The 22,299-nt window shown below is 42.7% G+C and overlaps 3 protein-coding genes across 3 annotated transcripts in view; 2 read left to right on the top strand and 1 right to left on the bottom strand.

The window, feature by feature from the left end:
* Window positions 1-13,130, bottom strand: part of TBC1D10C (TBC1 domain family member 10C) — a 31,256-nt gene extending 18,126 nt beyond the window's left edge. The window contains exon 1 of the mRNA XM_081937242.1: window positions 12,422-13,130. Coding sequence (XP_081793368.1) covers window positions 12,422-12,606 — 185 coding nt within the window. The 5' untranslated portion in view covers window positions 12,607-13,130. The remainder of the gene's footprint in view (window positions 1-12,421) is intronic.
* The window catches only part of ACY3 (aminoacylase 3), a 322,364-nt gene that overhangs the window by 179,042 nt on the left and 121,023 nt on the right, over window positions 1-22,299 (top strand). The gene's annotated exons all lie outside the window — the stretch shown is intronic.
* Window positions 15,671-21,926, top strand: PPP1CA (protein phosphatase 1 catalytic subunit alpha). The gene is made up of 7 exons (XM_081952109.1): window positions 15,671-15,894; window positions 18,078-18,209; window positions 18,718-18,948; window positions 19,205-19,309; window positions 19,805-20,028; window positions 20,255-20,389; window positions 21,510-21,926. Exons 1-7 carry the CDS (start codon window positions 15,840-15,842, stop codon window positions 21,618-21,620), a joined length of 993 nt encoding a protein of 330 aa, XP_081808235.1. The 5' UTR covers window positions 15,671-15,839; the 3' UTR covers window positions 21,621-21,926.

Here is a 22,299-nt window from a genome sequence, read left to right as displayed (position 1 = left end):
TCAGGGAAGAACTGAGTCACTACAGGATCCAGTGCTTGGGCCTTGGGTAGACTGAACAGTAGAAATATTTTGCTTAGAAAGAGTATTTCATTAAAAACGACCTCTGTTTTCCTCCAGAAACGAAATGTAGCATGACTCCTTCCTCAACATCTTGGTTGTTCAGCTAACAGGACAGAACCCAGTTGATGGTTGCATTTTAAATGACTTTTGAGCTTGCTGACAGAATTGAAGCAAGCGTGAGGCATATCTGGGGTAGGGCCAACAGTATCAAAATAGTGAGCAGAACTGAATGATTAAAGCCTATCAGGACATTCCAAACCGACTCTCTGAGTGGTTCCGAGTAGCAATTTTTTACCCTTTTTTAAATGCACGTGATGGGTTTAATGCATATTAAACTATTAAAAATACATACTGTCTGGTTTGGTACAGCAACCAAACAGGACTGGTACAGACTCCAACGGATAGTTAAGACTGCAGAAAGAACCATTGCAACCAGCCTGCCTTCCATAGAAGGCCTGAATATTGCACAGGTCAAAAGGAGGGCTGAGAAAATATCTACAGACCCCTCACATCCTGGACACAAACTGTTTCAATGTCTCCCTTCGGGGCATTGCATGCCAAAACATCTAGTCAGAGATCCCTCTGCTGAACATCTAATTATCATAGTACCGTCTAATATCTATGTATATTTACTCATGCAGTATAGCTGCAGTATTATTATCCTTATCTTCTTTACTACTGCCTCTTATTGGTATTATTACTAAGATCATTATTATTCTGCTGCTTTGCATGTACACTGAGAAACAAAGTCCTTGTGTGTCTAATCACACTTGGCCAATATTCTATCCTATCCTATCCTATCCTATCCTCTATTCTATTCTATTCCATTCCATTCCATTATTAAAAGGGGGTAGGGCTTTGGTCATTTTGATCCCATTTATCTCCCTTCCCATTTATGCCAGGGACGTGCGCGACGCCGAGGCGGTCCGGGCGGGCGAAAGAGCGAGCAAGGCAGCCTGCTCCTCAGTCGCTCGCCCGCCGGACTGCATCGGTGCCACTCTGGCTACCTCCGTCCATCCGTGCCCGGGAGCTGCGGAGGCAGAAATGTTGTCGGCGCTCCCGGATGACGAAGCCACGAAAGCAACTGGGGAACGATGAGAACCTTCCTGCCTCTGCAAAGGTTCTCGTCGTTCTCGTCGTTCCCCAGTCGCTTTCGAGGACTGTGGAGCGCGAGCCGGCAGAGCACGCTCAGGAATGCGGGGAATGGGATCACGTTTGCTGGAGGCTGAGGCAGCCTCAGCCTCCAGCACACGTGGTCCCATTCCCCGCCTTCCTGATGACGTCACCAGCCTCACCAGCCATAAACCTCACCGCACGTCACTGATTTATGCCTATGAAGCTATTACAAGAAATTAATCATGCCTGTAATGAGTTTTTCCCCCTTGGTATGCTTTGCATCAACCTGAAGCAGGAATCATTTTATACTTGGAAATCATGCCTCTTTTCTCTCCCACTCCCTCTACTTTAATCTTTCACAGCCTGTAAGACGAGGGGGAAACAATGATGACATACTCATCTCTGGAAGGCGAGGCTTCAAAAATAGGTTTTTTTTTTTTTAAAGGACAGTAAAACAGGAGCATCAGGAATTTAAATATTTGCTGCTTATTTTCACCCCAAGGACAGAAAACTCTGCTCTCATAAGCTCAATAGGATGATCTTGAGAAAATTCCAGTGGCTGCCAAGAAGGGTATATTTTTTGTGTGTTTGTGTGTGTGTGTGTGTGTGTGTGTGTGTTTGTGTGTGATGGCTTATATAGTCCCATCTTCATTATCACAAAACACGGGACATAAACCCACATTTTCTTCTTCAGGAGCTCTGAAAGTAACAGATTTGCAGTTAGGAAGGAGCTTAGAGTTCTCTAAAGAGTTTCTGCATTTCATCAGAGGCTGATTTCACAATTCTTTGCAGGAAGTCTTGAAAGTTGAAATGGGTTAAAACTGATGAGAATTTCTACTGTAGTATGTCTAAAAAAGAATATAAACGTGTTGAGCTCAGCCTTCCAAAGTCATGTAGACCAAAACCTCAAGAAAACACACGCAATAGCCACCATAACCGCAACGTGTATTTTCAGGATGCACAAGTTGTCATAGATACGGTGAGAGGATGTGGCTGAGCTGCATTGCTAAAACAGGAAATGTTAGTTAATAGGTAGGCAAAGACATTTTCCACTCAGGCCCTCTTTGACATTACAAATAATCTTGATCTGAACTTCATTGTTAAGAGTGCTCTTATCACTGCTGCTTGCAAGGCTTTTGTGACTCTACTGGCTGACTGGCCACATAGACACTTACGCTGGAGTAGAGAGGATTGTCTTCCCCAGCTAAGGGCGTTAGGACTATACTGATTGTATAGCAATGATGACAAACACTTTGGGTTTGGTGTATCAAAAATTCAGAAAATGCCTAATTTGTGCTCACATGGCACTCACACACACACACACCAAAGAGAAACAATTTGAGAGGGGAAAAAAGTACACCCCATTCTTGCATGAATATTGGAGGCTCTGTAGAAGAACAGTCCTCTCATGCAACTTTCAGACAGCCTGTAGGCCATCCAAGACCATACCCTATTCTTGTGCTGCCTCCCCATGAGGCATGAGAAAATAATATGAGAATGGGGCAAAACTATTCAAAAATAGTTATCGGGTGTTTTGGTGAAGGCTTGGGTAGCCACCCATAACTTCTCAGCATGTCTCCTTTGACATGTGTAGCATAGGTTCCCCATTACTGGTGCATAGAGGGTCATCTTGACACATAATAGCATTTAAACAGACTACAGTTTCAGTCAGAAGGGATGACAATTAAGATTGTATTTTGATTCAGCAGATCAAATAGGAATGCATTGCATATATTTATATATACAATGACCATTATCTAGACAGAGTGCTCCAACTGCCTTGTATTACAAGGATAAAATAGACAATATCTGTAGAAGTGCAGGAGGTATACTGTACATGGTTTTCATGGGATTCTTTCTATCCACTAGGCCAGTGGTCGGCGAGCCACATGCGGCTCTTTACACCCTTTAATGCGGCTCTTCTGTGTGCCGGGCGCCCGCTCCCCTCCCTCCTCTCGGGCTTCGGAGGGAAGCTTCTGCAAAAGCCTGGGCGAGTGACAACAAGTTCCCGCCATTACGAAGTCTCCGAGGCTGTAATTTTCCGAGCTGTGCGCGCGCGCCTGTTTTCCATGGCGTGGAGCAGCGGCGAGCGATGATTCCGGAGGCCATCAGTGGGGGGGGCAGGTTCCCCCCTCATGTTCCTCATCTTCCCGGATGGCCCCTGGAATCATCGCTCGCCGCGCAGAATCTCGCCGCTGCTCTACGACGTGGAAAACAGGCGCGCGCGCACAACTCAGAAAATTACAGCCTCGGAGACTTTGTAACGGCATGAACTTGTTGTCACTCACCCGGGCAGAAGCTTCCCTCCGAAGCGTTCCGAGGGAGGAAGGGCCAGTTGGGAAAGGGGCTTTGCTCCTGCTCCGGGTTGTAAGCTTCCCTCCGAAGTCTTGGGATGTTCTGAGGAGCCCCCCAAGACAAAACGCCGCTGCCAGGTAGTTAAAAGTACCTCTCTGATTCTGTCAGACTCTGTCAGTCTCTCTCTGATTCCCTCTCTCACTCCCTCTCTCTGTTCCTCTCTCTGTCTGTCTGTTTTATGGTATGCTGCAAAATACCATAAATGCAGGCCAGTTGTTGAGTGTTTCAAATGTGATTGGAACACTCAACAAGGTGACCACAGTGTGTGTGTGTGTGTGTGAGTGAGACAGACAGACAGAGAGAGGAACAGAGAGAGGGAGTGAGGGAGGGAATCAGAGAGAGACAGACACACACACACACAGAGAGACAGAGAGAGACAGAGATACAGAGAGAGAGAGAGACAGATAGACACCCAGAGAAAATGACAGAGGGAGACAGAGAGGGAGGGAGGGAGAGAGAGACAAAGAGCCAGAGAGAGAGAGAGAAAGAAAAAGAAAAAAAGAAAGAAAGTGGGAGAGAGAGATGAAATTAAAAACAACAACATACAAACCTGACTTACTCAAACTATCCAAGGAAATGCAAGGCCAATGTTCACATTAGTGGTTGTGACTTTGTCAGTCATTGTCAGGATGTAATTTTCTCTATATTATAAGGCAAATTTTACGGAATTTAACGTTATCGATAAATAATATCGTTCTAAAGTTCTTGTTTTATTAGTTGTGTTATTTGTATCCTCCCGACCTATGTGGATACTTGCATGCAGAATATTCTCAATAAAAACTTATTGAAACTAAAAACAGTGTACCATCCTATGTATTTTCGGTTTTAAAAATGTGGCTCAAAATAAATTTCAATCGTGGTTTTGGCGAGATTTGGCTCAGTTGAAAAAAAAGGTTGCCCACCACTGCACTAGGCCAATTCTAACCTACAATCAATAATGAGAGAATGCGAAAAAACCACACCAAACATTTACCAACTCTACATATTTGACCTACTCCAATTATAACAAGCTACGATTATAGACCAGTTATGCAACAATGATGCTCTTTGACGATTTAAAATTATCAATCAACATATTTTAAAGAGATTTTTTTCTCACACTGAGTAATCATATACATTTAAAGTTTTTGGGAATGTAGGAGCCACAGTATGACTACCTAATTTGGGCAGCAGTTCATTCATTTTTAAGATTCCCGGAGATAGTTTGTCCCTGTCTTGATATTAAGCCAATTTTAGAGTTTTATTGCAATTTTATTTCAAGATAACAGGGAACCTTTTCACCAGTTTTTGGCAATTGCAATTTAAAAATGTCCAAGTTCTACAAGAAGGGTGATTGGATGCATGCAGCTCTTGAATCTCAGTGTATCCATCCTTGATATGCTGCCACTGAAGCTGCTATGTTTAACTTCTCATCTTGGGATTGTTTCACAGCCATTGGAGCATACAGATAAAACCCCAAGTGGCCTCAATGACTCTCGGAGAGCTAATGCCAAAAAGTCATTAAGAGTTGTTAACCTAATCATGTGTATCTTCTTCTCTGATAATATTGTACTGCTAACCAGCGCATACAAAACATTTGCTAGACCAATTCTCAAATACAGCTCATCTGTCTGGAACCCACACTGCATATCGGACATTAATACAATTGAGCGAGTCCAGAGATATTTCATAAGAAGAGACCTCCGCTCTTCTACTCGCAACAGAATGCCTTATGCCACCAGACTTGAAATTTTGTGCTGAGACGACTTAGAACTACGCCACCTTTGGTCTGACCTAAGCGTAGTACATAAAATTATCTGCTACAACGTCCTACCTGTCAATGACTACTTCAGCTTCAACCACCACAATACACGAGCACACAATAAATACAAACTTAAGGTAAACCGCTCCAAACTCGATTGCATAAATCGAGTACTACAATTGATTCTTGTATTTCTGGTGAATCTAAAATGGTTATTATTTCAGGAAAATATATAAATGCTCGACTTCAGCAACAGAGTGGTCAGTGTCTGGAATGCACTACCTGACTCTGTGGTTTCTTCCCCAAACCCCCAAAACTTTAACCTTAGACTGTAGGAGGTCTGTAAGGGGCATGCATAAGTGCACCAATGTGCTACTGTCCTTGTCTTAATGTTCCTTTTTATCCATATCTATTTCATGTATTCAAAATCATGTTTATACTTATATCTGTTATCTAATACATGCTAGACAAAATAAATGAAATAAATAAATTAAATAATAAAAAAATCTGAGTGCTAACAGCCAGATGACTGCTGAGGAATATAAATCCTTCCATTCTCCACCATTCAGCCAGAATTGAAGAAGCTTTTTGGATGAGAAGCAAAATGTTTTCAAGGAAAAAAACCCCAAGAAAGTCCAGTTGCCTTTTGAAAAGCACATTTGGGACAAGCATGATCTGGATGACTGAGAATCTCCACAAACATTTATAGCTGGGTCCATTCCACTCCACAACTGAACCCGAAGAGTTAATTGTTGAATAGAATGTTGCTGATTTCAAATAGACCAAGGGTTAATTAATTCCATACTGTAACCTTAGTTTTCCTGAAATAGTAACAATTTTAGATTCACCAGAAATACAAGAATTAATTGTAGTACACTTTGAAATAAAATTGTTTAAAGTGATGCAGGTTCAAAAGATAAAATATAACTGTCATTTAATGAAATGAAATGAAATATAATGAAATATGATGCAGCACAGAGACATTGTAACCACACTGCTCTGTAATCAGTAAGTAAAGTTGTCTCTGATTCAGACTCAACTCTTGGTCATTTCCCGTGCAGTTTTCTTGACATTGGTATAGAACAGTGATGGCGAACCTATGGCACGCGTGCCAAAGGTGGCACGCGGAGCCATTTGTCAGGGCATGCGAGGCACTGCCCTGTCAGCTGGCCAGCGTGCATGCACGCGCTGGCCAGCTGAGTTCACCGTTTTTAAAAGCCATTTTTCGCCCTCCCCAGGCTCCAGAGGCTTTATAGGAAAGAGCCTCCCCCACCCTCCCCCCCGGAGGCCCTCTGGAGGCTTCAGGGACTGTCCGGAGGCTTCCCTGAAGCCTTCGGAACGCTTAAAATGACCCTCCGAGCCGGAGGGTCGTTTTAAGCGTTCCGGAGGCTTCCCTGAAGCCTCTGGATGATCCCTGAAGCCTCCGGAGGGCCTCCGGGGGGAGGGCGGGAGAGGCTCTTTTCGCCCTCCCCAGGCTCCTATAAAGCCTCTGGAGCCTGGGGAGGGCGAAAAAAGCATGTAAAAATGGGGGGGAGCGCCTGTTGTGCGCACATGCGCACTGGGGGGATGCACATTGCATTATGGGTGCGGCACGCCTGCACACACACCCCCTGCGCTCCCCCCACTTGTGGCACGAGAGCCAAAAAAGGTTCGTCATCGCTGGTATAGAAATTTGTCATTGTCTTATTCTGGGATAGTTCTATGACTTCTCTGTCTACCCTGCTACCCTGGTATCGCCTATTGTCTCCCAAGTACTAATCAGGACCAAGCCTGTATAGATATTCATAAGTAACATGACTGGTAATTATCAGCATTCATGTGTAAAGGAAATGAATTCTAAAACACAGTGTACAATCAATTGCACATGTGCCACATATGCGCTACAGAAAGTGATCTAGGTGGGACATAGAGTTAGTTGAAATGTTAAGTCCTTTAATCTTACCGTAACAATAGAATGCCTGCTGATATATACTGTAAATGCACTAGGTGGGCAAAGTCAGCATTTTGTTTCTATCATGGTAACATCAAAGTTCTTGGATAAAATGATTGGCAAAATGTGAACGTTAAGAATTATTGTCCTCCAAAATGAGTTGATAATAGGTTATCTGCATACTATACAGGTAGTCCTCAACGTACGACCACAATTGAACCCAAAATTTCTGCTGTTAAGTGAGACATTTGTTAAGTGAATTTTGCCCTATTTTATGACTTTTTTGCCACAGTTGCTAAGTGAATCACTGTACTTGATAAATTAGTAACATAGTTGTTAAGTGAATCTGGCTTCCCCGTTGATTTTGCTTGTCAGCAAAAAGTGATCACGTGACCTTGGGACACAGCAACAGTCATAAGCATGAACCACTTGCCAAGCATCTGAATTTTGAGCACATGATCATGGAGATGCCTCAAAGTCGTAAGTGTGAAAAATGGCCATAAGTCACTTTTTTCAGTGCTGTTGTAATTTGAATGGTCACCAAATGTTGTATGTTGAGGGCTATCTATATCGTCTGTTTTCCATGGGAGGAAAATCAGTTCCTATCATCCTCATCCAGCATCTGAGTTACAAACAGGTCCCATGTGCTCCACTGATAAGAATGCAGGTAAACACCTTTATCTTAGGGTGTCGGGATCTCTCTGACTTGACTAAATGCTTCTTTTGGTGTGTATTTATTTATTTATTTATTTCTTAGATTTTTAAACCGCCCCCTCTCCCAAAAAGGGACTCGGGGCGGTGTACAGTCAGTGCATAAAATACAGACATAACAATAAAATACATTTAAAATACATTAGAGGGGGAGATAGACTGTACAAGAAATAAATACCTAAAAACATCCCAATTAAAACCCCAAACCCAATTAAAATAAATCCCCGGGAGGTAAAACTAAGAAAGTGCCAAGCCAGCTGATTGAAATAGGTGAGTCTTTAACTTTTGACGGAAGGAACGGAGGTCAGTAGTAGTTCGAATATCAGGGGGGAGGTCGTTCCAGAGGGTTGGGCCCATCACAGAGAAGGACCTACTCCTAGGTGTCGCCCGCTGGCATTGCCTAGTGGACGGCACCAGGAGGAGCCCCTCCCTGTGTGAGCGGATAGGTCGCAGGGACGAGTGTGGTAGGATGCGATCCTGCAGATAACTAGGTCCTGTGCCATGGAGCGCTTTAAAGATGGTGATCAATACCTTGAAACGCACCCCATTCATGAATTCAGTTCATCAAGCCTCAAGTCTTTCTACATCAGCCTGCTCCAACCTGATACTCTCCAAATACATGAGGATTAAAGTTCACAGAACCCCCACCTAGTATGACCATAGTATGACCATAAAGCTAGCAAAAGGGAATAGATTAGTTCCACAAACTTGAAACTGGGATTGTAACCCCTGCTAGAAGGAATGCCCATCTGGGTTCAGTTCCAAGTGGGAAGAAAGACACTGGAAACATGGAGACCAGTTCTGACAGGTTCTGGAGAACCAGTAGCAGAAATTTTGAGTAGTTCGGAGAACCGGCAAATAGGCTCGCTGATCAGCTGATTTTCTTTTGTTGCCCTGAACAGGAGAATGGAGCTGGAAAGCAGGTTAGAGAGATAGGGAGGGAATGGTGATTTTGCAATAACCTTCCCCCAGGAGTGTGGAGGGAATGGGGATTTTGCTGTATCCTTCCTCTGCCACGCCCACAAAGCCACGCCCATAGAACCCCTAGTAAAAAAATTTGAATCCCACCACTAATGGAGACTGCTTGGAAAAATGGTTTAATGGTGGACAGGACCACATGGTTATACACTCTCTTAGGCCCTGCCTTAAAAGTTTCCTGTACCTGTACAAAAATGTATCCCATTGGCTGTCAAACTCCCAGACGGCGATGACTTTGTAGGCTGTCTGTGTCCCAGGCTTGGTTGAGACTTGCTGGGTGATGTAATCTTCCCAGGTGCCATGAGTAGAGGGCTAATCCTATCCTGAGGGTCATGTCTTAATCCCATCATCCTGGAGTTGAAGGGGAGGGGTAGGGAGCTGCAGGGAGCTGCTTTGTCTTTAAAACATGTTTCTCCTTTTCTTATCCAGGGAAATATATTTTTCTGCCTTTTTAATATTTCATTTTCCTAGGAGAGTGGTGAGTGCTAACTTCCTACACTCCTTTGCCCTCTACCAAAATAATGCCAAAAAACCACAATTTTGTGACACTTTTCCATTCTGTCCAGCTTTTCTTAATTGAAGACTTGAATTTAAGTCTAAAATATCTGGTTTGTTCTTGGCGAACATTATCCTAATCTATAAGCCTTTTCACTTTATAATAATTATCTCCTTTGAAGGAGGAGCTGAAGTCGCTACAAGACGATGTGGAATCTCAATACTCTGAGATCGCAATCGATACTTTTGCCACTGGGTGGTCCAAACGGACCTAAACCGTCCCGTAGAGACGGTGAACAGGAAGAATATGTCTTGCTGATCTCAGGGACATCACAAAGTCCCTGATTGATCCAAGAGAAGTTCTTCAAGCCGGTGACAAAAAATCCAGCCATTTGGCTGATGAAGTCAGGGCAGCTCCAAAATGGAAGGATATGGAAAGAGAAAGTGTTTCCGGCTGGTGAGGAATTTTTACTGTTTTAAAAGTGACTGCCTATAAAAATTTTAAAATTAATTTATATTTGAGAACAGAAGAAATAAGCGGCGGAATTAAATTTGGAATGGTTTTGGACAGTGGGTTATCTTTTTAAATGCTATCTTCACGGATGGAATTTAGGCAAGCCTTTTAAAACGAATGGATTAAGTTTTCTTCTTCTATTTTTTTTTTCTATTCTCTGTAACCTATGGACAAAAATTCTCCTCTTTCACTACTGTGGGTGTTTTTCTAACTCATTTAAGAATCAGACTTTTTTAAAACTTGAAATACAAAAAAGATACAAAAAGAAACAAAGAAAATTACAACATTGCAACAATAACACTGCTACTCGGAGGCTAGAGGTTTGTGTATTGGAACTTTTTTTTTCTTTCACTGATTATCCTGGCTTGGCACTTCAAGGTCTCATTGCTTGTTTATAAAGAGTGATAAGAAGAAATGTACACAGATGTTCCTTTGAAGTGTATTTCTAACCAGAGAAAGGTGAAAATGAAATGTTATTGTGAATTTATGCTTAATCCTGTTAAAACCTTCTAAGCTAGAGCAGCAGTGTTTGTTAGCTGGAGATAATGGCACAATTTCAACAGCAGAAAGAAGTTTTAAATCTGCAAAAGATATTCTCAGAAATGCAGAAATTATCATACACATGAGAGGATAGAGAAGAAGTTGGAAGACTTAGTGCATCTAACAGCAAAATATGATGAAGAAGTTGAAGATGTTTATCAAATGGAAAAAGTGGTGGTTAAAATCCTAAAAATCGAAGAAGAAAATGAATATAAAGAAATTAAAATTGCTGATATTTATGGTGATTGGTTTGTCTCTGAAAAGGGAAAGAGTGGAATACTGAAAGAGGAATTAAATGCAGGGGAAGGCTACCCCAAATGGTAAGATACAGAAGAAGAGAAAACAAAAGAATTTATGGATTTAACGAGAGAAATTTTATTAGCAATATCATTCCATACAAAGTTGATTAAGGAGATGATTAGAGGACTGACACCACAAATGGCAGAAGATATGAGATTGTTTTGCTACTCGAAAGATACAGGTTGATAAATGGAAGAGTATAATTTTAAACTAGTTAAACTTAGTGAAATTTAGTGACAATAGATATAGTTAAATAAATAATTGATAATGGCAGTAATGTATACAATGTGTAGTGTTATGATAAGTAATAATTGGATATGAATATTGAATGGTACCCATGAAAGGAAGATTAGAAATCCTTTTGGATTATATATAAAGGTTAATAAAAAGAGAATTAAGTTAGATTCAGTTAAGTCTTGATTATTAGGGGGGGAAATGATATGATACAGGCAGGATATAGTCAAATAAAGGAGGGATAATGATAAAGTATATATATGTATGGATACAGCATAAGGAAATGGGATGTAAATTGTAAACTGATTTGGAAAGAAGGATTAGAAAACTTTGTTATTAAATATTATGGATGTTTAGCTAGAATAGGACATAAGGATTCAGTGTTATTGGAGGATTTTAGAAATAGTAAATGAAATGCAGTATGTGGTTATGTATTAAATTTTGGTATATTTTATGATGAAGGATGTTTAAACAATTATAGTCAAAGGAAAATGGAGGTATGATGATGGTAACATGTATAAATATCTGAGTTAAAATACTTGAGTTAATATGAATTATATTTGTTGACTGTGGAAGAGAGGCACGTACGCCGTTTTGTAACCAACTGATAACACTTTCTACAGTATGTAAAGAAGGATGTGTTGTGTTTGTTTTGAAAATTAAAAATAAAAACTTTTATTTAAAAAATAATTATCTCCTTTAATACTAGCTAAATTAAATACAAAGAATAGCAAAACAATTTTCACGTCTAATTTTAAATTGCTATTTTATTTGGGGCAGTCTCCTAAGACATTACCAGAAAATTACAGAGAGAATCTGACGCCACAATAGATTTTGTGAAAGAAATTTAGATAGTCGTTTTAGAAGAATGGGCCAGAGGGCACTAATCCAACAGAGCTTGCTTCCTCTAAAAGAGAAATTGGAAAAAAAGGTCTTCCCTGGAATATATTAATCTAACATTACCTAACAACAGGGTAGAATAAGGTTGGATAATTATTTATATACTTCCCTTCTGCCTTTGAAACTTGCCACTTCTGAAGTAAATAATACATCTTGGAAACCAAGACACATTTATTGCCTTTCAATGTTTCATCCCCATCTGCTAGTACCTTTCATTACAAAGTTCTCCAGAAATAACAGTTTATTTCTAATGATTAGAAATAATATTTTCAGGATATATAGATGCAGCCAGTCAAGTGAGAACAAAACAATCCGATACGTATGAAAATTACTTCTGCAAAGTGAAGAAGTCAGAAATAGAAAGAACTCACAAAGGAGTAGCTGAGAATATGAATTTTTTCTACTAGCTTGAAAAGAGATTTCATTTGCTTGTCTACAGCAAACACAATGCCATTTCCCCTTTGAGTGTCAATCCTCTGTCCAGCAAAGGTCTACTCCCTTATTCCACACCCTTCCAGCAACCTGTAGAGCAGAAGTTGCCTCTTACCCATTCTGGAGGCTACTTCCTCCAATAAAGCCATAGCGATCCGTCTTGCGATAGGGAGCTATGCCATTCAGCTCAGAGTCGGAGCCCAGAGAGCTGGCATCATCACGCAAGCAGAAATCAAAGGCATCTGGTAGTTCCTCCAAAGCTTGACTTATATTATCAGCTGACAGAGAAGGATCTGACATTCTTCCCTACCATTCAAATCCTTTGAATCAACGGAAACCATCAATTTTGTGATTTATCTCATGTTGACTGCATGCCCCTGGCTCAGCAACTTCTGAAGAGAAGACTGCCTCTACGAACGTACCCCTACCGTTATGACTAGAGTTCCTCACAGGTTTTGCAAGCTATTTCCTCCCAAAACCATTTCCTGATGTAATACATAGCACTATGAAATAAGCAAGGCAAAGGGGTGGAGAGCAAGAAAAAATGGAAGGGCACAGAGGAAGGGAAGGGAGGCACTCAATAGCTCCCTTGCAAAGTAAAAAAAAAATGCAAATACACCCCCAAGAGATGCCCCTTCCCTTCTCTCAGTCTGTCCCCTATAGGCAGAGCAAAACTATGGTGCTGGGCCAGGAGTTACCATACCTTCATTACAATACTTACTAATGAAGGTAACGTTGCAGGATCCAATCCGGTCAGTCACCCAGTCACCAGACCAGAGATTTTGTCTTTTCGGAGTTGTGCTAAAGTTGATCCTCAGGGAACTTCAGGCTAGAGAAGTGTCCTGAAGATGGGCTCCAGCATGAGTCCAAAAGCTCAGAAGACAAAATCTCTGGTCAAGGTGACCAACCAAGATTAGATCCTGCAACAATACTTACTACTGTGGGCATTTTTATTATCCCTTCTGTAATGAATAATTGTTTTTTTAAATCTAGAGCAGGGTTGTTAAACTCGTGGCCCATGAGCCAGATGTTTCACAAGCTGGCCATGCAAAAGCCGCAATACGTCATGTGACGACAATATGACACCACGAGTTTGACACCCCTCACAGACAGTCTGTCTTCTGTCCACAAACCCTAAAAGGGTAGACACAATTTTCTCCAGGGCATTTTATCCCTACAGAGAAAGAATTTATTGGTTCAAAATTATGCAGTGACTTCATTAAGTGGTTATTTGAGCTGGACCTTCCTTCCTCCTAGGATGACATTAGGACGTAACAACATGTTGTCCCTATGGCATAATTTAGGCGGAGATAAAATGCTACCAGTATGACAGATCTATTGCAATAGTCATCATATACATGCAAATTCTCCACAGATTAATCCATTTTCTTAGGTCCACTTGAGTTGCATTATTTGGAGTTAAGCCAAAATAAGTTTACATGATTCCCAGATGTGCTGGAAATCACTGATTATTTTATCAAATTTATAAATGGATGATGCTAATTTATAGACTCAATAAATTTGTGTCATACTTTGAACTAGACTGACTCTCTAAATGTGCAAGCACAGTTATCAGCAGAGTACCCTGGAAGATGCTGGAAAAGCTGCAAACTTTCTATGCTTAAACTCTTTTCATTACAGATGCTGGTTGTTCATCAAGATCTAGATCATAAATGACTACTCTCTGTTGTTGTTGAATAGTCTCAAGAAGACACGTTGTACTTCCTTGAAGATACAGGTGATTACATGGGAATCATGATTGTTCCTTGTTAGTCACAAGAGTTGGGGTAAATGTGTGTTTCTGATTGTGTAAGAATAAGCCAACAAATCCAGTTTCATTTCAAATGTATATATTCCAAATGGCAGTAGATATTAACACACATCCAGCCGAGAGTAATCATGTGTTCTTAAGCTCAGCATATGTAAAGGATGAAAAAGTCATGAGTCATTGGTGTATATATTTAAATGCAGATTTCACAAATTCCTAAACAACTGAAAGGTTGCCATATAAGAATGTCATCACTAAATTCTTTAGTGACTCTATACAAGGTAAGTGTATTAGCCACTGTAATTGATTCAACTTTACCTCTGGAGTTTGTTTGACTCATTCCAAGATGTGGTACTGAAAAGTTTCGTCTGCCTTTTGAATTGGAGAGGACAGGAATGTAGACAAATGTAGCACTAGAGATATAAAGCTGTGTTTTTACAACATTCTGATAGCACACAGAATCATGGTTTAGTGAATTGATCTAATTGCCTGTCTTTTATAAGATGAACTATAAACTTAACCACGTTGACTGGATCTTCACACTAGTCACAAACTATTTGCTCACATAGCCTTGCCTTAACTTTACCACACAAACTCAGGATATGTTGATGGTTCTCTCCAACAGTGAGGGAAGGCACAGCACAGGGGCAAGGTGTGGGGAAGGCAAAGGATCTATGCTTGCCTGAGGCAGGGAGAAAGGCAGGCAGGCAGGCAGGCAGCAGAAAAGACAAAGTGCAGCAACAGTTTGGCCTGGGGAAGGCAAGGCAAGGCAAGCCTGGAACGGTGAGAGTTAGTGACCTGCTGCATGAAGATTTACCTAAAGAAATTGTGGCAAGGTATTCCGCGGGGTTGATATTCCTGATCCAAGAAAAGAAGAAGAAAACGGCTTGCTGAGCAGCCAAGGCAGAAATAGCCATGGGGATACAAGCCCAATGGCTGAATGGAGGGCAACAGGGCAATTGGACCTGCTGGTTGCCCATTTGGACTGTTCCTTTCGAAGGGCTTGCTATTGTTTGGGGAAATGAAATCCCACTTTCCCGACAGTCGGAGTTGCTCTGACATCTGCCTTCTACAGCAGCAGGCTGGCCTCAAGATGGAGCTTCTGCTACCGGGCTAGCAGGCAAGAAGGCCGTGAGGATGACCACTTGCAGAGGGATGAGCACTTGGAGAGGCCGACTGCTTGCACTTAAGAGTTGGTTTTTAAATTCAGCTTCCGTAGGGTTTTGCATTAGATATCTTTTAAGGCAAGTAGCCATTTTTTCTACTCTGTTTTCTCTCTCTTTCAGATGCATGTAACAGGTTACCAGTTCGCCGGCTTCTTAGGGAAATGAATTAATGAAGAGTACTTCGCATTTTCACAGCGCTATGGGTCCCCTTATCTGCCCGCCAGCTGCTTCTTCCGACCCTACTGGGACAAAACTGTGAAAAAAACACCAGAGTTCCCAGAAGCCTCTTGCCGCAACCATCTCCTCCTCTTTCCTGGGCTCTGCCAAAGCTCGCGCAATCGCAAGAGAAGCCTCGTGTTCATCCCTCCAGCCTGTAGGTGGTGGTGGCGGCAGAGGACGGGGCCTGTAAGCTCTCACGGCTTCCTTTTCTGCGGGTGGTTTTCGGAGGAGGAGGAGGAGACTCCTTGGCAAGAAATAGGAAAAGAAAACCGGCCTTTCCCTTCCTCTTGCTTGCTTAGGACCATCGAGCGGGGCGGGAGGGGGGCGCGCCGAGGGGAAGGAAGGCAGGAACTAGGCGATCGCAGCTTCTTTAGGACGCCATGTCGGACGGCGAGAAGCTCAATCTAGATTCCATCATCGGGCGCCTGCTGGAAGGTAAGCGGCTGGGGCTGGGCCGGGCTTTGTGTGGCTGAGAGCGATTGGAGTTCCCCGGGTGGCACAGAGTCCAGAGGAAGGGCGAGCGGCGGACCTTGCCCGCTTCCCGATCTGCAGCTTCCCCTCCCGGCGCTGGAATGTCCCACGCTGCCGCCCCCGCACCAGCGCCTCTTCTCCAGGCGGCAGGGCGCTCTCGACCGGCGGAAGGGAGTTCCCAGGATTTCCAGCAGCGGTTTTACTTCCCCGATCTGGGGCGGAGGAGAAAGGAACCGGATCGAGCTCTGTATTGCGGGATCTCGGCGCCTCGGCGTTTTCTCCCACGCGTTAAGAGGGATGAAATGGCTCAGAAGCGCCCTTTTGGTTTCCCTGCCCTGCTCGCATATCGGGATGTCTCTGTTTACGCGGGCGAAGCGGCATTTATAATCCCCTTCAGCCCCGTTTGCGATCGGGGAACCGAGGCCGGTTCAGGGCTAAAATCTCCCGGGTGAGCTGCCCCCGCCCCGCCTGCGTCGATTTTCCCACCGCGGCTCGCCTTTTGTAGCCACCCAACGCGCCCCTTTTGCCCAGCTTCGTTCCAGATCGTTCCCGATGGCTAAAAGAAAAGAGCCGGATGCCGGCGTCGGAAAGAGACATTGTGCAGTATGGAGGGAAAGCTTAGCGGAGGGTCGGGGCGGATGTGAGCTCTGCGCCTCGAGAAGGGTGTGCCGGTGGCCGTGGGATTCTGCCAGCGCCGGCTGAGTGTTCTTGCAGATACGATCCTGAACCATAACAGCGATCGAGCCGTACCGGTGTCCGGGGGCTCATCGTCTCCGTATGGAGGTGATGAGCCCCTGACTCAGGCGGGGAGCGGAGTTTCCTAAAGCTAACGGTGGAAACGAAGAGCGGAGAAGCCGAATCGCCAGGCGATTCCTGCCGTTGTTTCTCTTGGGGGCAAATGGAAGGCGGGGTGAGGCGCAGGTGCTGGCCTCTCCCTGGGGAAAGACCTTTTGGCGCTCGGGCGAGGAGGGAAGAGGCTGAGGCTTGCAGAGGCCCTGACTGAACAGGCTGTTCCGGCCTCCATAGCAGGACCAGAAGTTGAAACTCTTTTAAGGAGGCTTTCTTCACATCCAAGCAGGAAAAGGTAGTTATCCTAATTCTTGGGATCTCCACACCCAACAAGAAAGGAGGATGCATCGGTGTTGATTTAGAAGACCCTTTGCTATTTCAAAAGTAATTAAAGATCATCACAGCCCCCAATCTAAAGGTTCACTTTGGTGTCTGTCTCATATATGGCAATTCCGGAGGTATGGAGTCTGGTTTTCTGCTAATCAACTCTGGGAGTTGGCTTTCCCAGATTATCCAATTGTGCCCTAGTTCTGATAAGCTTGGGATTTAATCTTGCTGAATTTAATTTGTGAGGTGGGTTAAATCTGTTCCTGTTGCAGGGGTGGGTGGGTGGGTGGGTGGAGTTTGAGAGAGAGATTGGCAGCAGAATAAGGCAGGATTTTAATATTAAATTTGCCCAAGCCTGTGGATTATATAGATTTAGGTTGATGCAATGTCTTGATTTTGCTTTTGATTCAGAGCTTATTTGCAAGACAGCACCACAAAGAAGAAACCCGTGATCACAAACTCTGGCTCTGCTATAACTAGAAATTCAGAACACCCCCATCCACATTGCAATTGTTGTGTTAGGGAGTGCCAGTTTATGATATATGATAGAGGACTGCTTGTGAGACAGTGCTGTCATCCCAAAATGTTAGGTTTTATAACAGCACTGTTAACTGATCCACTTGCTTCAGAGCCTGGTTTTCATTAAAAACAAAATAGTCCCAAAGCAGAATAATTGTTATACTGAAGCAAATAAGGCACAGTTATGAAGCTACTTTAAGACTTTACTTACTGCATGGCAATTCCCCAGTGTGTGTCTCCTGAGCCAATAATGGCTTGGTAACCTGTGAGAAGCTAAGCTAATGCATGGTGCGTCAGGCACAGATTTGGCTAACGGATTCTGCCTTCCTCAGTCGCAGAAAGAAATAATGCTTTTCATGTGGGAACAAGATATGATTTGGTTATTAAACACCAGAATATCCTAGAAACAAGAAGAGCAATGTGCCGGGAATATCTCTGGGAAGGTGCACCAGCATGAAGATGGCTGCTCGGGAATGAGGGTATCAGGTTTTTTTCGGTTTTTCCCCCCTCAGTGCAAGGATCACGTCCAGGCAAGAATGTTCAGCTGTCAGAAAATGAGATTCGGGGCCTATGTCTGAAATCACGAGAGATCTTCCTGAGCCAGCCCATCTTGCTGGAACTAGAAGCCCCACTGAAAATTTGTGGTAAGTGGGATGCCATTACAGTTTCCCCCCTTCTCTTTTGCTAGAGCTCTCTCAAAATGGTTGCCTCCGTAGGCATGGTCAGCCATAAAACACATATTGAACAGAAGATTCTTTATTGGCACTTCCACAATGAGCTGAAGCTTGCCTTTTTATCTGGCCAGATTGCTCCTCTCTCTTTTAGACAAAGCATTGAGCTGCATCACACCGTTATTTTAATTTTCCAAGCGTGTCCATGTAAACAAGATACTAGAGGGCAATGCCTTGGGTTGCATTGTATGGTCTTCCCATTTAATCAGTTTTTAAAGTAGGGCAAGAAATCTGGTGGACATGAAAGATGCTGCCTACAGGCACATTGATGCCTATGAATGTCAGACTGCCTGATTCTGGGATAGTCATTTCCCACCCTTGCCATTCTCACTTAGAAAGAAGACAGCAGACGTATAAATGCAATGGGTAAATTGTTAATCAGTTCTTCATTTCTCTTCTTCTTTCTTCTACCATCTCCCAGGTGATATCCATGGGCAATACTATGACTTGCTCAGGCTTTTTGAATATGGGGGTTTCCCCCCAGAGAGCAATTACCTCTTTTTGGGTGACTATGTGGACCGGGGGAAGCAGTCGTTAGAGACAATCTGTCTGTTGTTGGCCTACAAAATTAAATACCCTGAAAACTTCTTCCTTTTGCGTGGCAATCATGAGTGTGCGAGCATCAACCGTATCTATGGTTTCTATGATGAATGTGAGTACATCATACCAATAAGCTTACAGAGTGGGAAATGAAACCATGTATTGGTCAAGTACATGTACGTAGATAATGAGGGTAGCGGTTTGGGGAATGGGGTGTGGCATAGTATGTTTATGCTGCATGAGTCCTTCTTTCTCTCCAACACCAGAGAGATCACCAATATCCAACAAATCTTGCAGGAATGTGGCTGATCAAAACTATTCAGCTTTTTTTCCCCAGCTAATTTTTGCCCCTTTCCTGTTTTCCATAGGTAAACGACGATATAACATAAAATTATGGAAGACCTTCACTGATTGCTTCAACTGCTTACCTATTGCTGCCATCGTTGATGAGAAAATCTTTTGCTGTCATGGAGGTAGGCTATCTATAATGTTGAGGGTGAGGAAGCTGGTCGTACTACTGATGCCACCAATGCTGCAGGCAAGAGATTGAAGTAATGCAGAATTTCTCCAGATGGTTTGCAATCTGCGTCAACAGGAAAAGAAGTCAAGTAATAGGCAGTGTCAATAGCACAGTGGGGAATTTGGTGTCCTTTGCGTATTGCGTAGGCGTGTTTCCTTTGGGAGGTGGAACGAAGCCTGGGAAAAAGTGAAAGACCATATTGGTTTCCTTTTGATGCAGCATTTTAGATGAAAAAAGTATTCAAGCTAAATTTGATCCCATTGAGGGATAAGAATTGGCTTGAAGGATTGAGCGTGGAAAGCCTTGTCACATGTATTTTTTCAGTTAATACCCCTAACAGGAGTGTGTTGTAAAATAGTGATTCCTGGTACAGCCAGTTACACGTTACGTCTAGTGAGACCGACACGTTGAAATAATCTGCTTTATAAATGCAAATTCTATATTCCAGGACTCTCTCCTGACCTCCAGTCTATGGAACAGATTCGGCGGATCATGAGGCCCACGGATGTGCCTGACCAGGGTCTGCTTTGTGACTTGCTCTGGTCGGATCCTGACAAGGATGTGCAGGGCTGGGGTGAAAATGACCGTGGGGTCTCCTTCACATTTGGCTCAGAAGTGGTCGCTAAATTTCTTCACAAACATGATCTTGACTTGATCTGCAGAGCGCATCAGGTCAGAGCATAAAGCAAGTTGGAAGGGGTACACCTGGCTGGAGGGGGGAGGAAGGCATCTCTGTGAACTGGAAAGTTAGGTAGTTTTAAAGGGAGAAGATAGAAGTGGTGGGGAACGTAGTTGCAAAAGTTGACCATGAAATAAGGAAGGGTTGAAGAACATTGTTGGCAGTATTGTTAAACTGGGTTGAGTATATTTGATTGATGGATTCTCCCACCCCGTTTAGGTGGTAGAAGATGGATATGAATTTTTTGCCAAACGGCAGTTGGTGACACTCTTTTCTGCTCCAAACTACTGTGGCGAGTTTGACAATGCAGGGGCAATGATGAGCGTTGATGAGACCCTCATGTGCTCCTTCCAGGTAAGGACTATTGAAGATGCCACTTTTACAGCTGTTCTCTTTTTACACACAGGGCAAGTAATTAAAGGGTGTGCTATTTTTGTGACAAAGCCAGAACCGGAGGATTCTGGAATACAATGTTTAAACATCAGTTGTATTTTAAAGGGATTTTTGTATCCATTTCAAATTCTTCCTACTGGGGCAAGATTGTATCTCTGGGGAAACCAACTTTCCCAGTTGCAATAATTTTGTATTTATGTTAAGACCTCTGCACTGGGTCAATTTTCTAGCTTTATGTTCCAAATTAGTTTTTGCTTCACTTTTATCTCACCTGAAGTGCCACATCTGTGTGGCCACTGCATGGATGGAAATTCAAAAGCTACAGAAATAAGAGTGATTGTGGGATGGATTTTTGGGGGGGAACTGATCAAAGGCAAATTCATGAGGTTTTAGAATTGTATCAAAAAAATACTTTGTTAGGTTGAACATGCATGTGTGCATATTATTAATGATTTTAAATGATAGAGAAATGTGATAAAGGGCCTCAGAACTTCTTTGCCAAAAGCAATTCCCATATTTAAAAGAAATTGGGACATTATTCTCTTTTTTTTTTTTTTTGCATTTATTTTGTTCCTCTTTTTTATATGGTACACGAAGCAGATTAGGTGTCTTATGAGTATACAAATTTAGTCCCATAGTTTTCAAAAATGAGGAAAATAATTGAATGTAGTGGGACTTCTTGCTATACTACCCATTTACATAATTTCAGAAGCAGAATGTTCCATGCCCAATGGGACTTTGTAGCTTAAAAGCCATGAAAATATAGAAAGAAGTGGGGTGAGAAGGAACCATTCCATGTCCTTAAGCTTGTTTTATTCTAAGGCACTAAATTAGAGAACTTATGGCTGTTTTATTTTTGCCAGTTATTAAGAACTGTGTCCGGAATTGCATTTTCATCATAGGAATTTTAATACATGGCTCAAATTTCAGGAGGTTTGGTGCTTAGTTTTTTCACCCTGAAACATTTGAAGTCAGCAGGAATTTTTCTATCAGGGATCAAGGACAGAAAAAAAAAAGCTGTTAATTTCCACACACACACCCCTCCCCCAACCTCTCTTAACCTTTTTCTTCTTTTCTGCAGATCTTGAAACCGGCAGACAAGAACAAGGGCAAATATGGTCAATTTAGTGGCTTGAATCCTGGTGGACGCCCAGTCACTCCACCACGCAACTCAGCCAAAGCCAAGAAGTAACGTGTCCTGCCTGCCCTCCATCACAGCAGACAAGGGGCCTGGGCCGTCTTGCATAGCGGTTACACTGTACAGCGGCTGTTCACCTAGGATGCTAGGATCCAGCCATTTTTTTTAAAGAAAAAATGTCTGAATGAGATTGAATACCAAAAAAAAAAAAAAAGAGATCTCATTCTCTAGGAAGGGAATGTCATTATTTTTGGGGGTATTTTTGATTGACTTTTTTGCCAACTGTGTCCTGATGTGTGCACCCCTTTCTCCCCTGGGGGTACCATATCTTTTTTTTGAATAAACATGTAATATTCTTAATGTAGTTGCTTCTCTTTATAGTTTTGGGAAAATAAAATGAAATGGGTTGGGAGAAAAAATGCTTCTTCTTTTCAGACAAAATACTCCCCCAACTCTCCTTTTCCTTTTAAAGCTGGGAAAAAAACAGAGTCTCAGCAGGATAGTGCGGTCCTGTACAACTAGATGTATATTCTGAATAGGCTAATTTGGGGAAATGTTTGGACAACTGAACAAATTGTACCAGTGAAGTCAGAATCTAGTGGTAGCAGCAGCTCTAGTCCTGGACCTCGATCTCTTATAGGATAAGTAAAAAAAAACAGGCTTCCTGTTAGAAGGGCAGTGAATCCAATCAAATTCAAGTTATCTAACATTTCATTTGCTGAGGCCTCCTCTT

This window comes from Natrix helvetica (assembly GCF_964273705.1).
Source record: "Natrix helvetica genome assembly, chromosome: 1".
Classification (NCBI taxonomy): domain Eukaryota; kingdom Metazoa; phylum Chordata; class Lepidosauria; order Squamata; family Natricidae; genus Natrix; species Natrix helvetica.
The sequence above is the reverse complement of the archived record's forward strand: the minus strand, read 5'-3'. Positions and strand labels throughout refer to the sequence as shown.

Bases quoted from the DNA above. Each gene is read 5' to 3' on its own strand.
- PPP1CA (XM_081952109.1), top strand. From the start codon at position 15,840: ATGTCGGACGGCGAGAAGCTCAATCTAGATTCCATCATCGGGCGCCTG. The intron at 19,310-19,804 runs GTAGGCTATCTA...TCTATATTCCAG, and splicing joins AATCTTTTGCTGTCATGGAG to GACTCTCTCCTGACCTCCAG. The intron at 20,029-20,254 runs GTCAGAGCATAA...CACCCCGTTTAG, and splicing joins TGATCTGCAGAGCGCATCAG to GTGGTAGAAGATGGATATGA.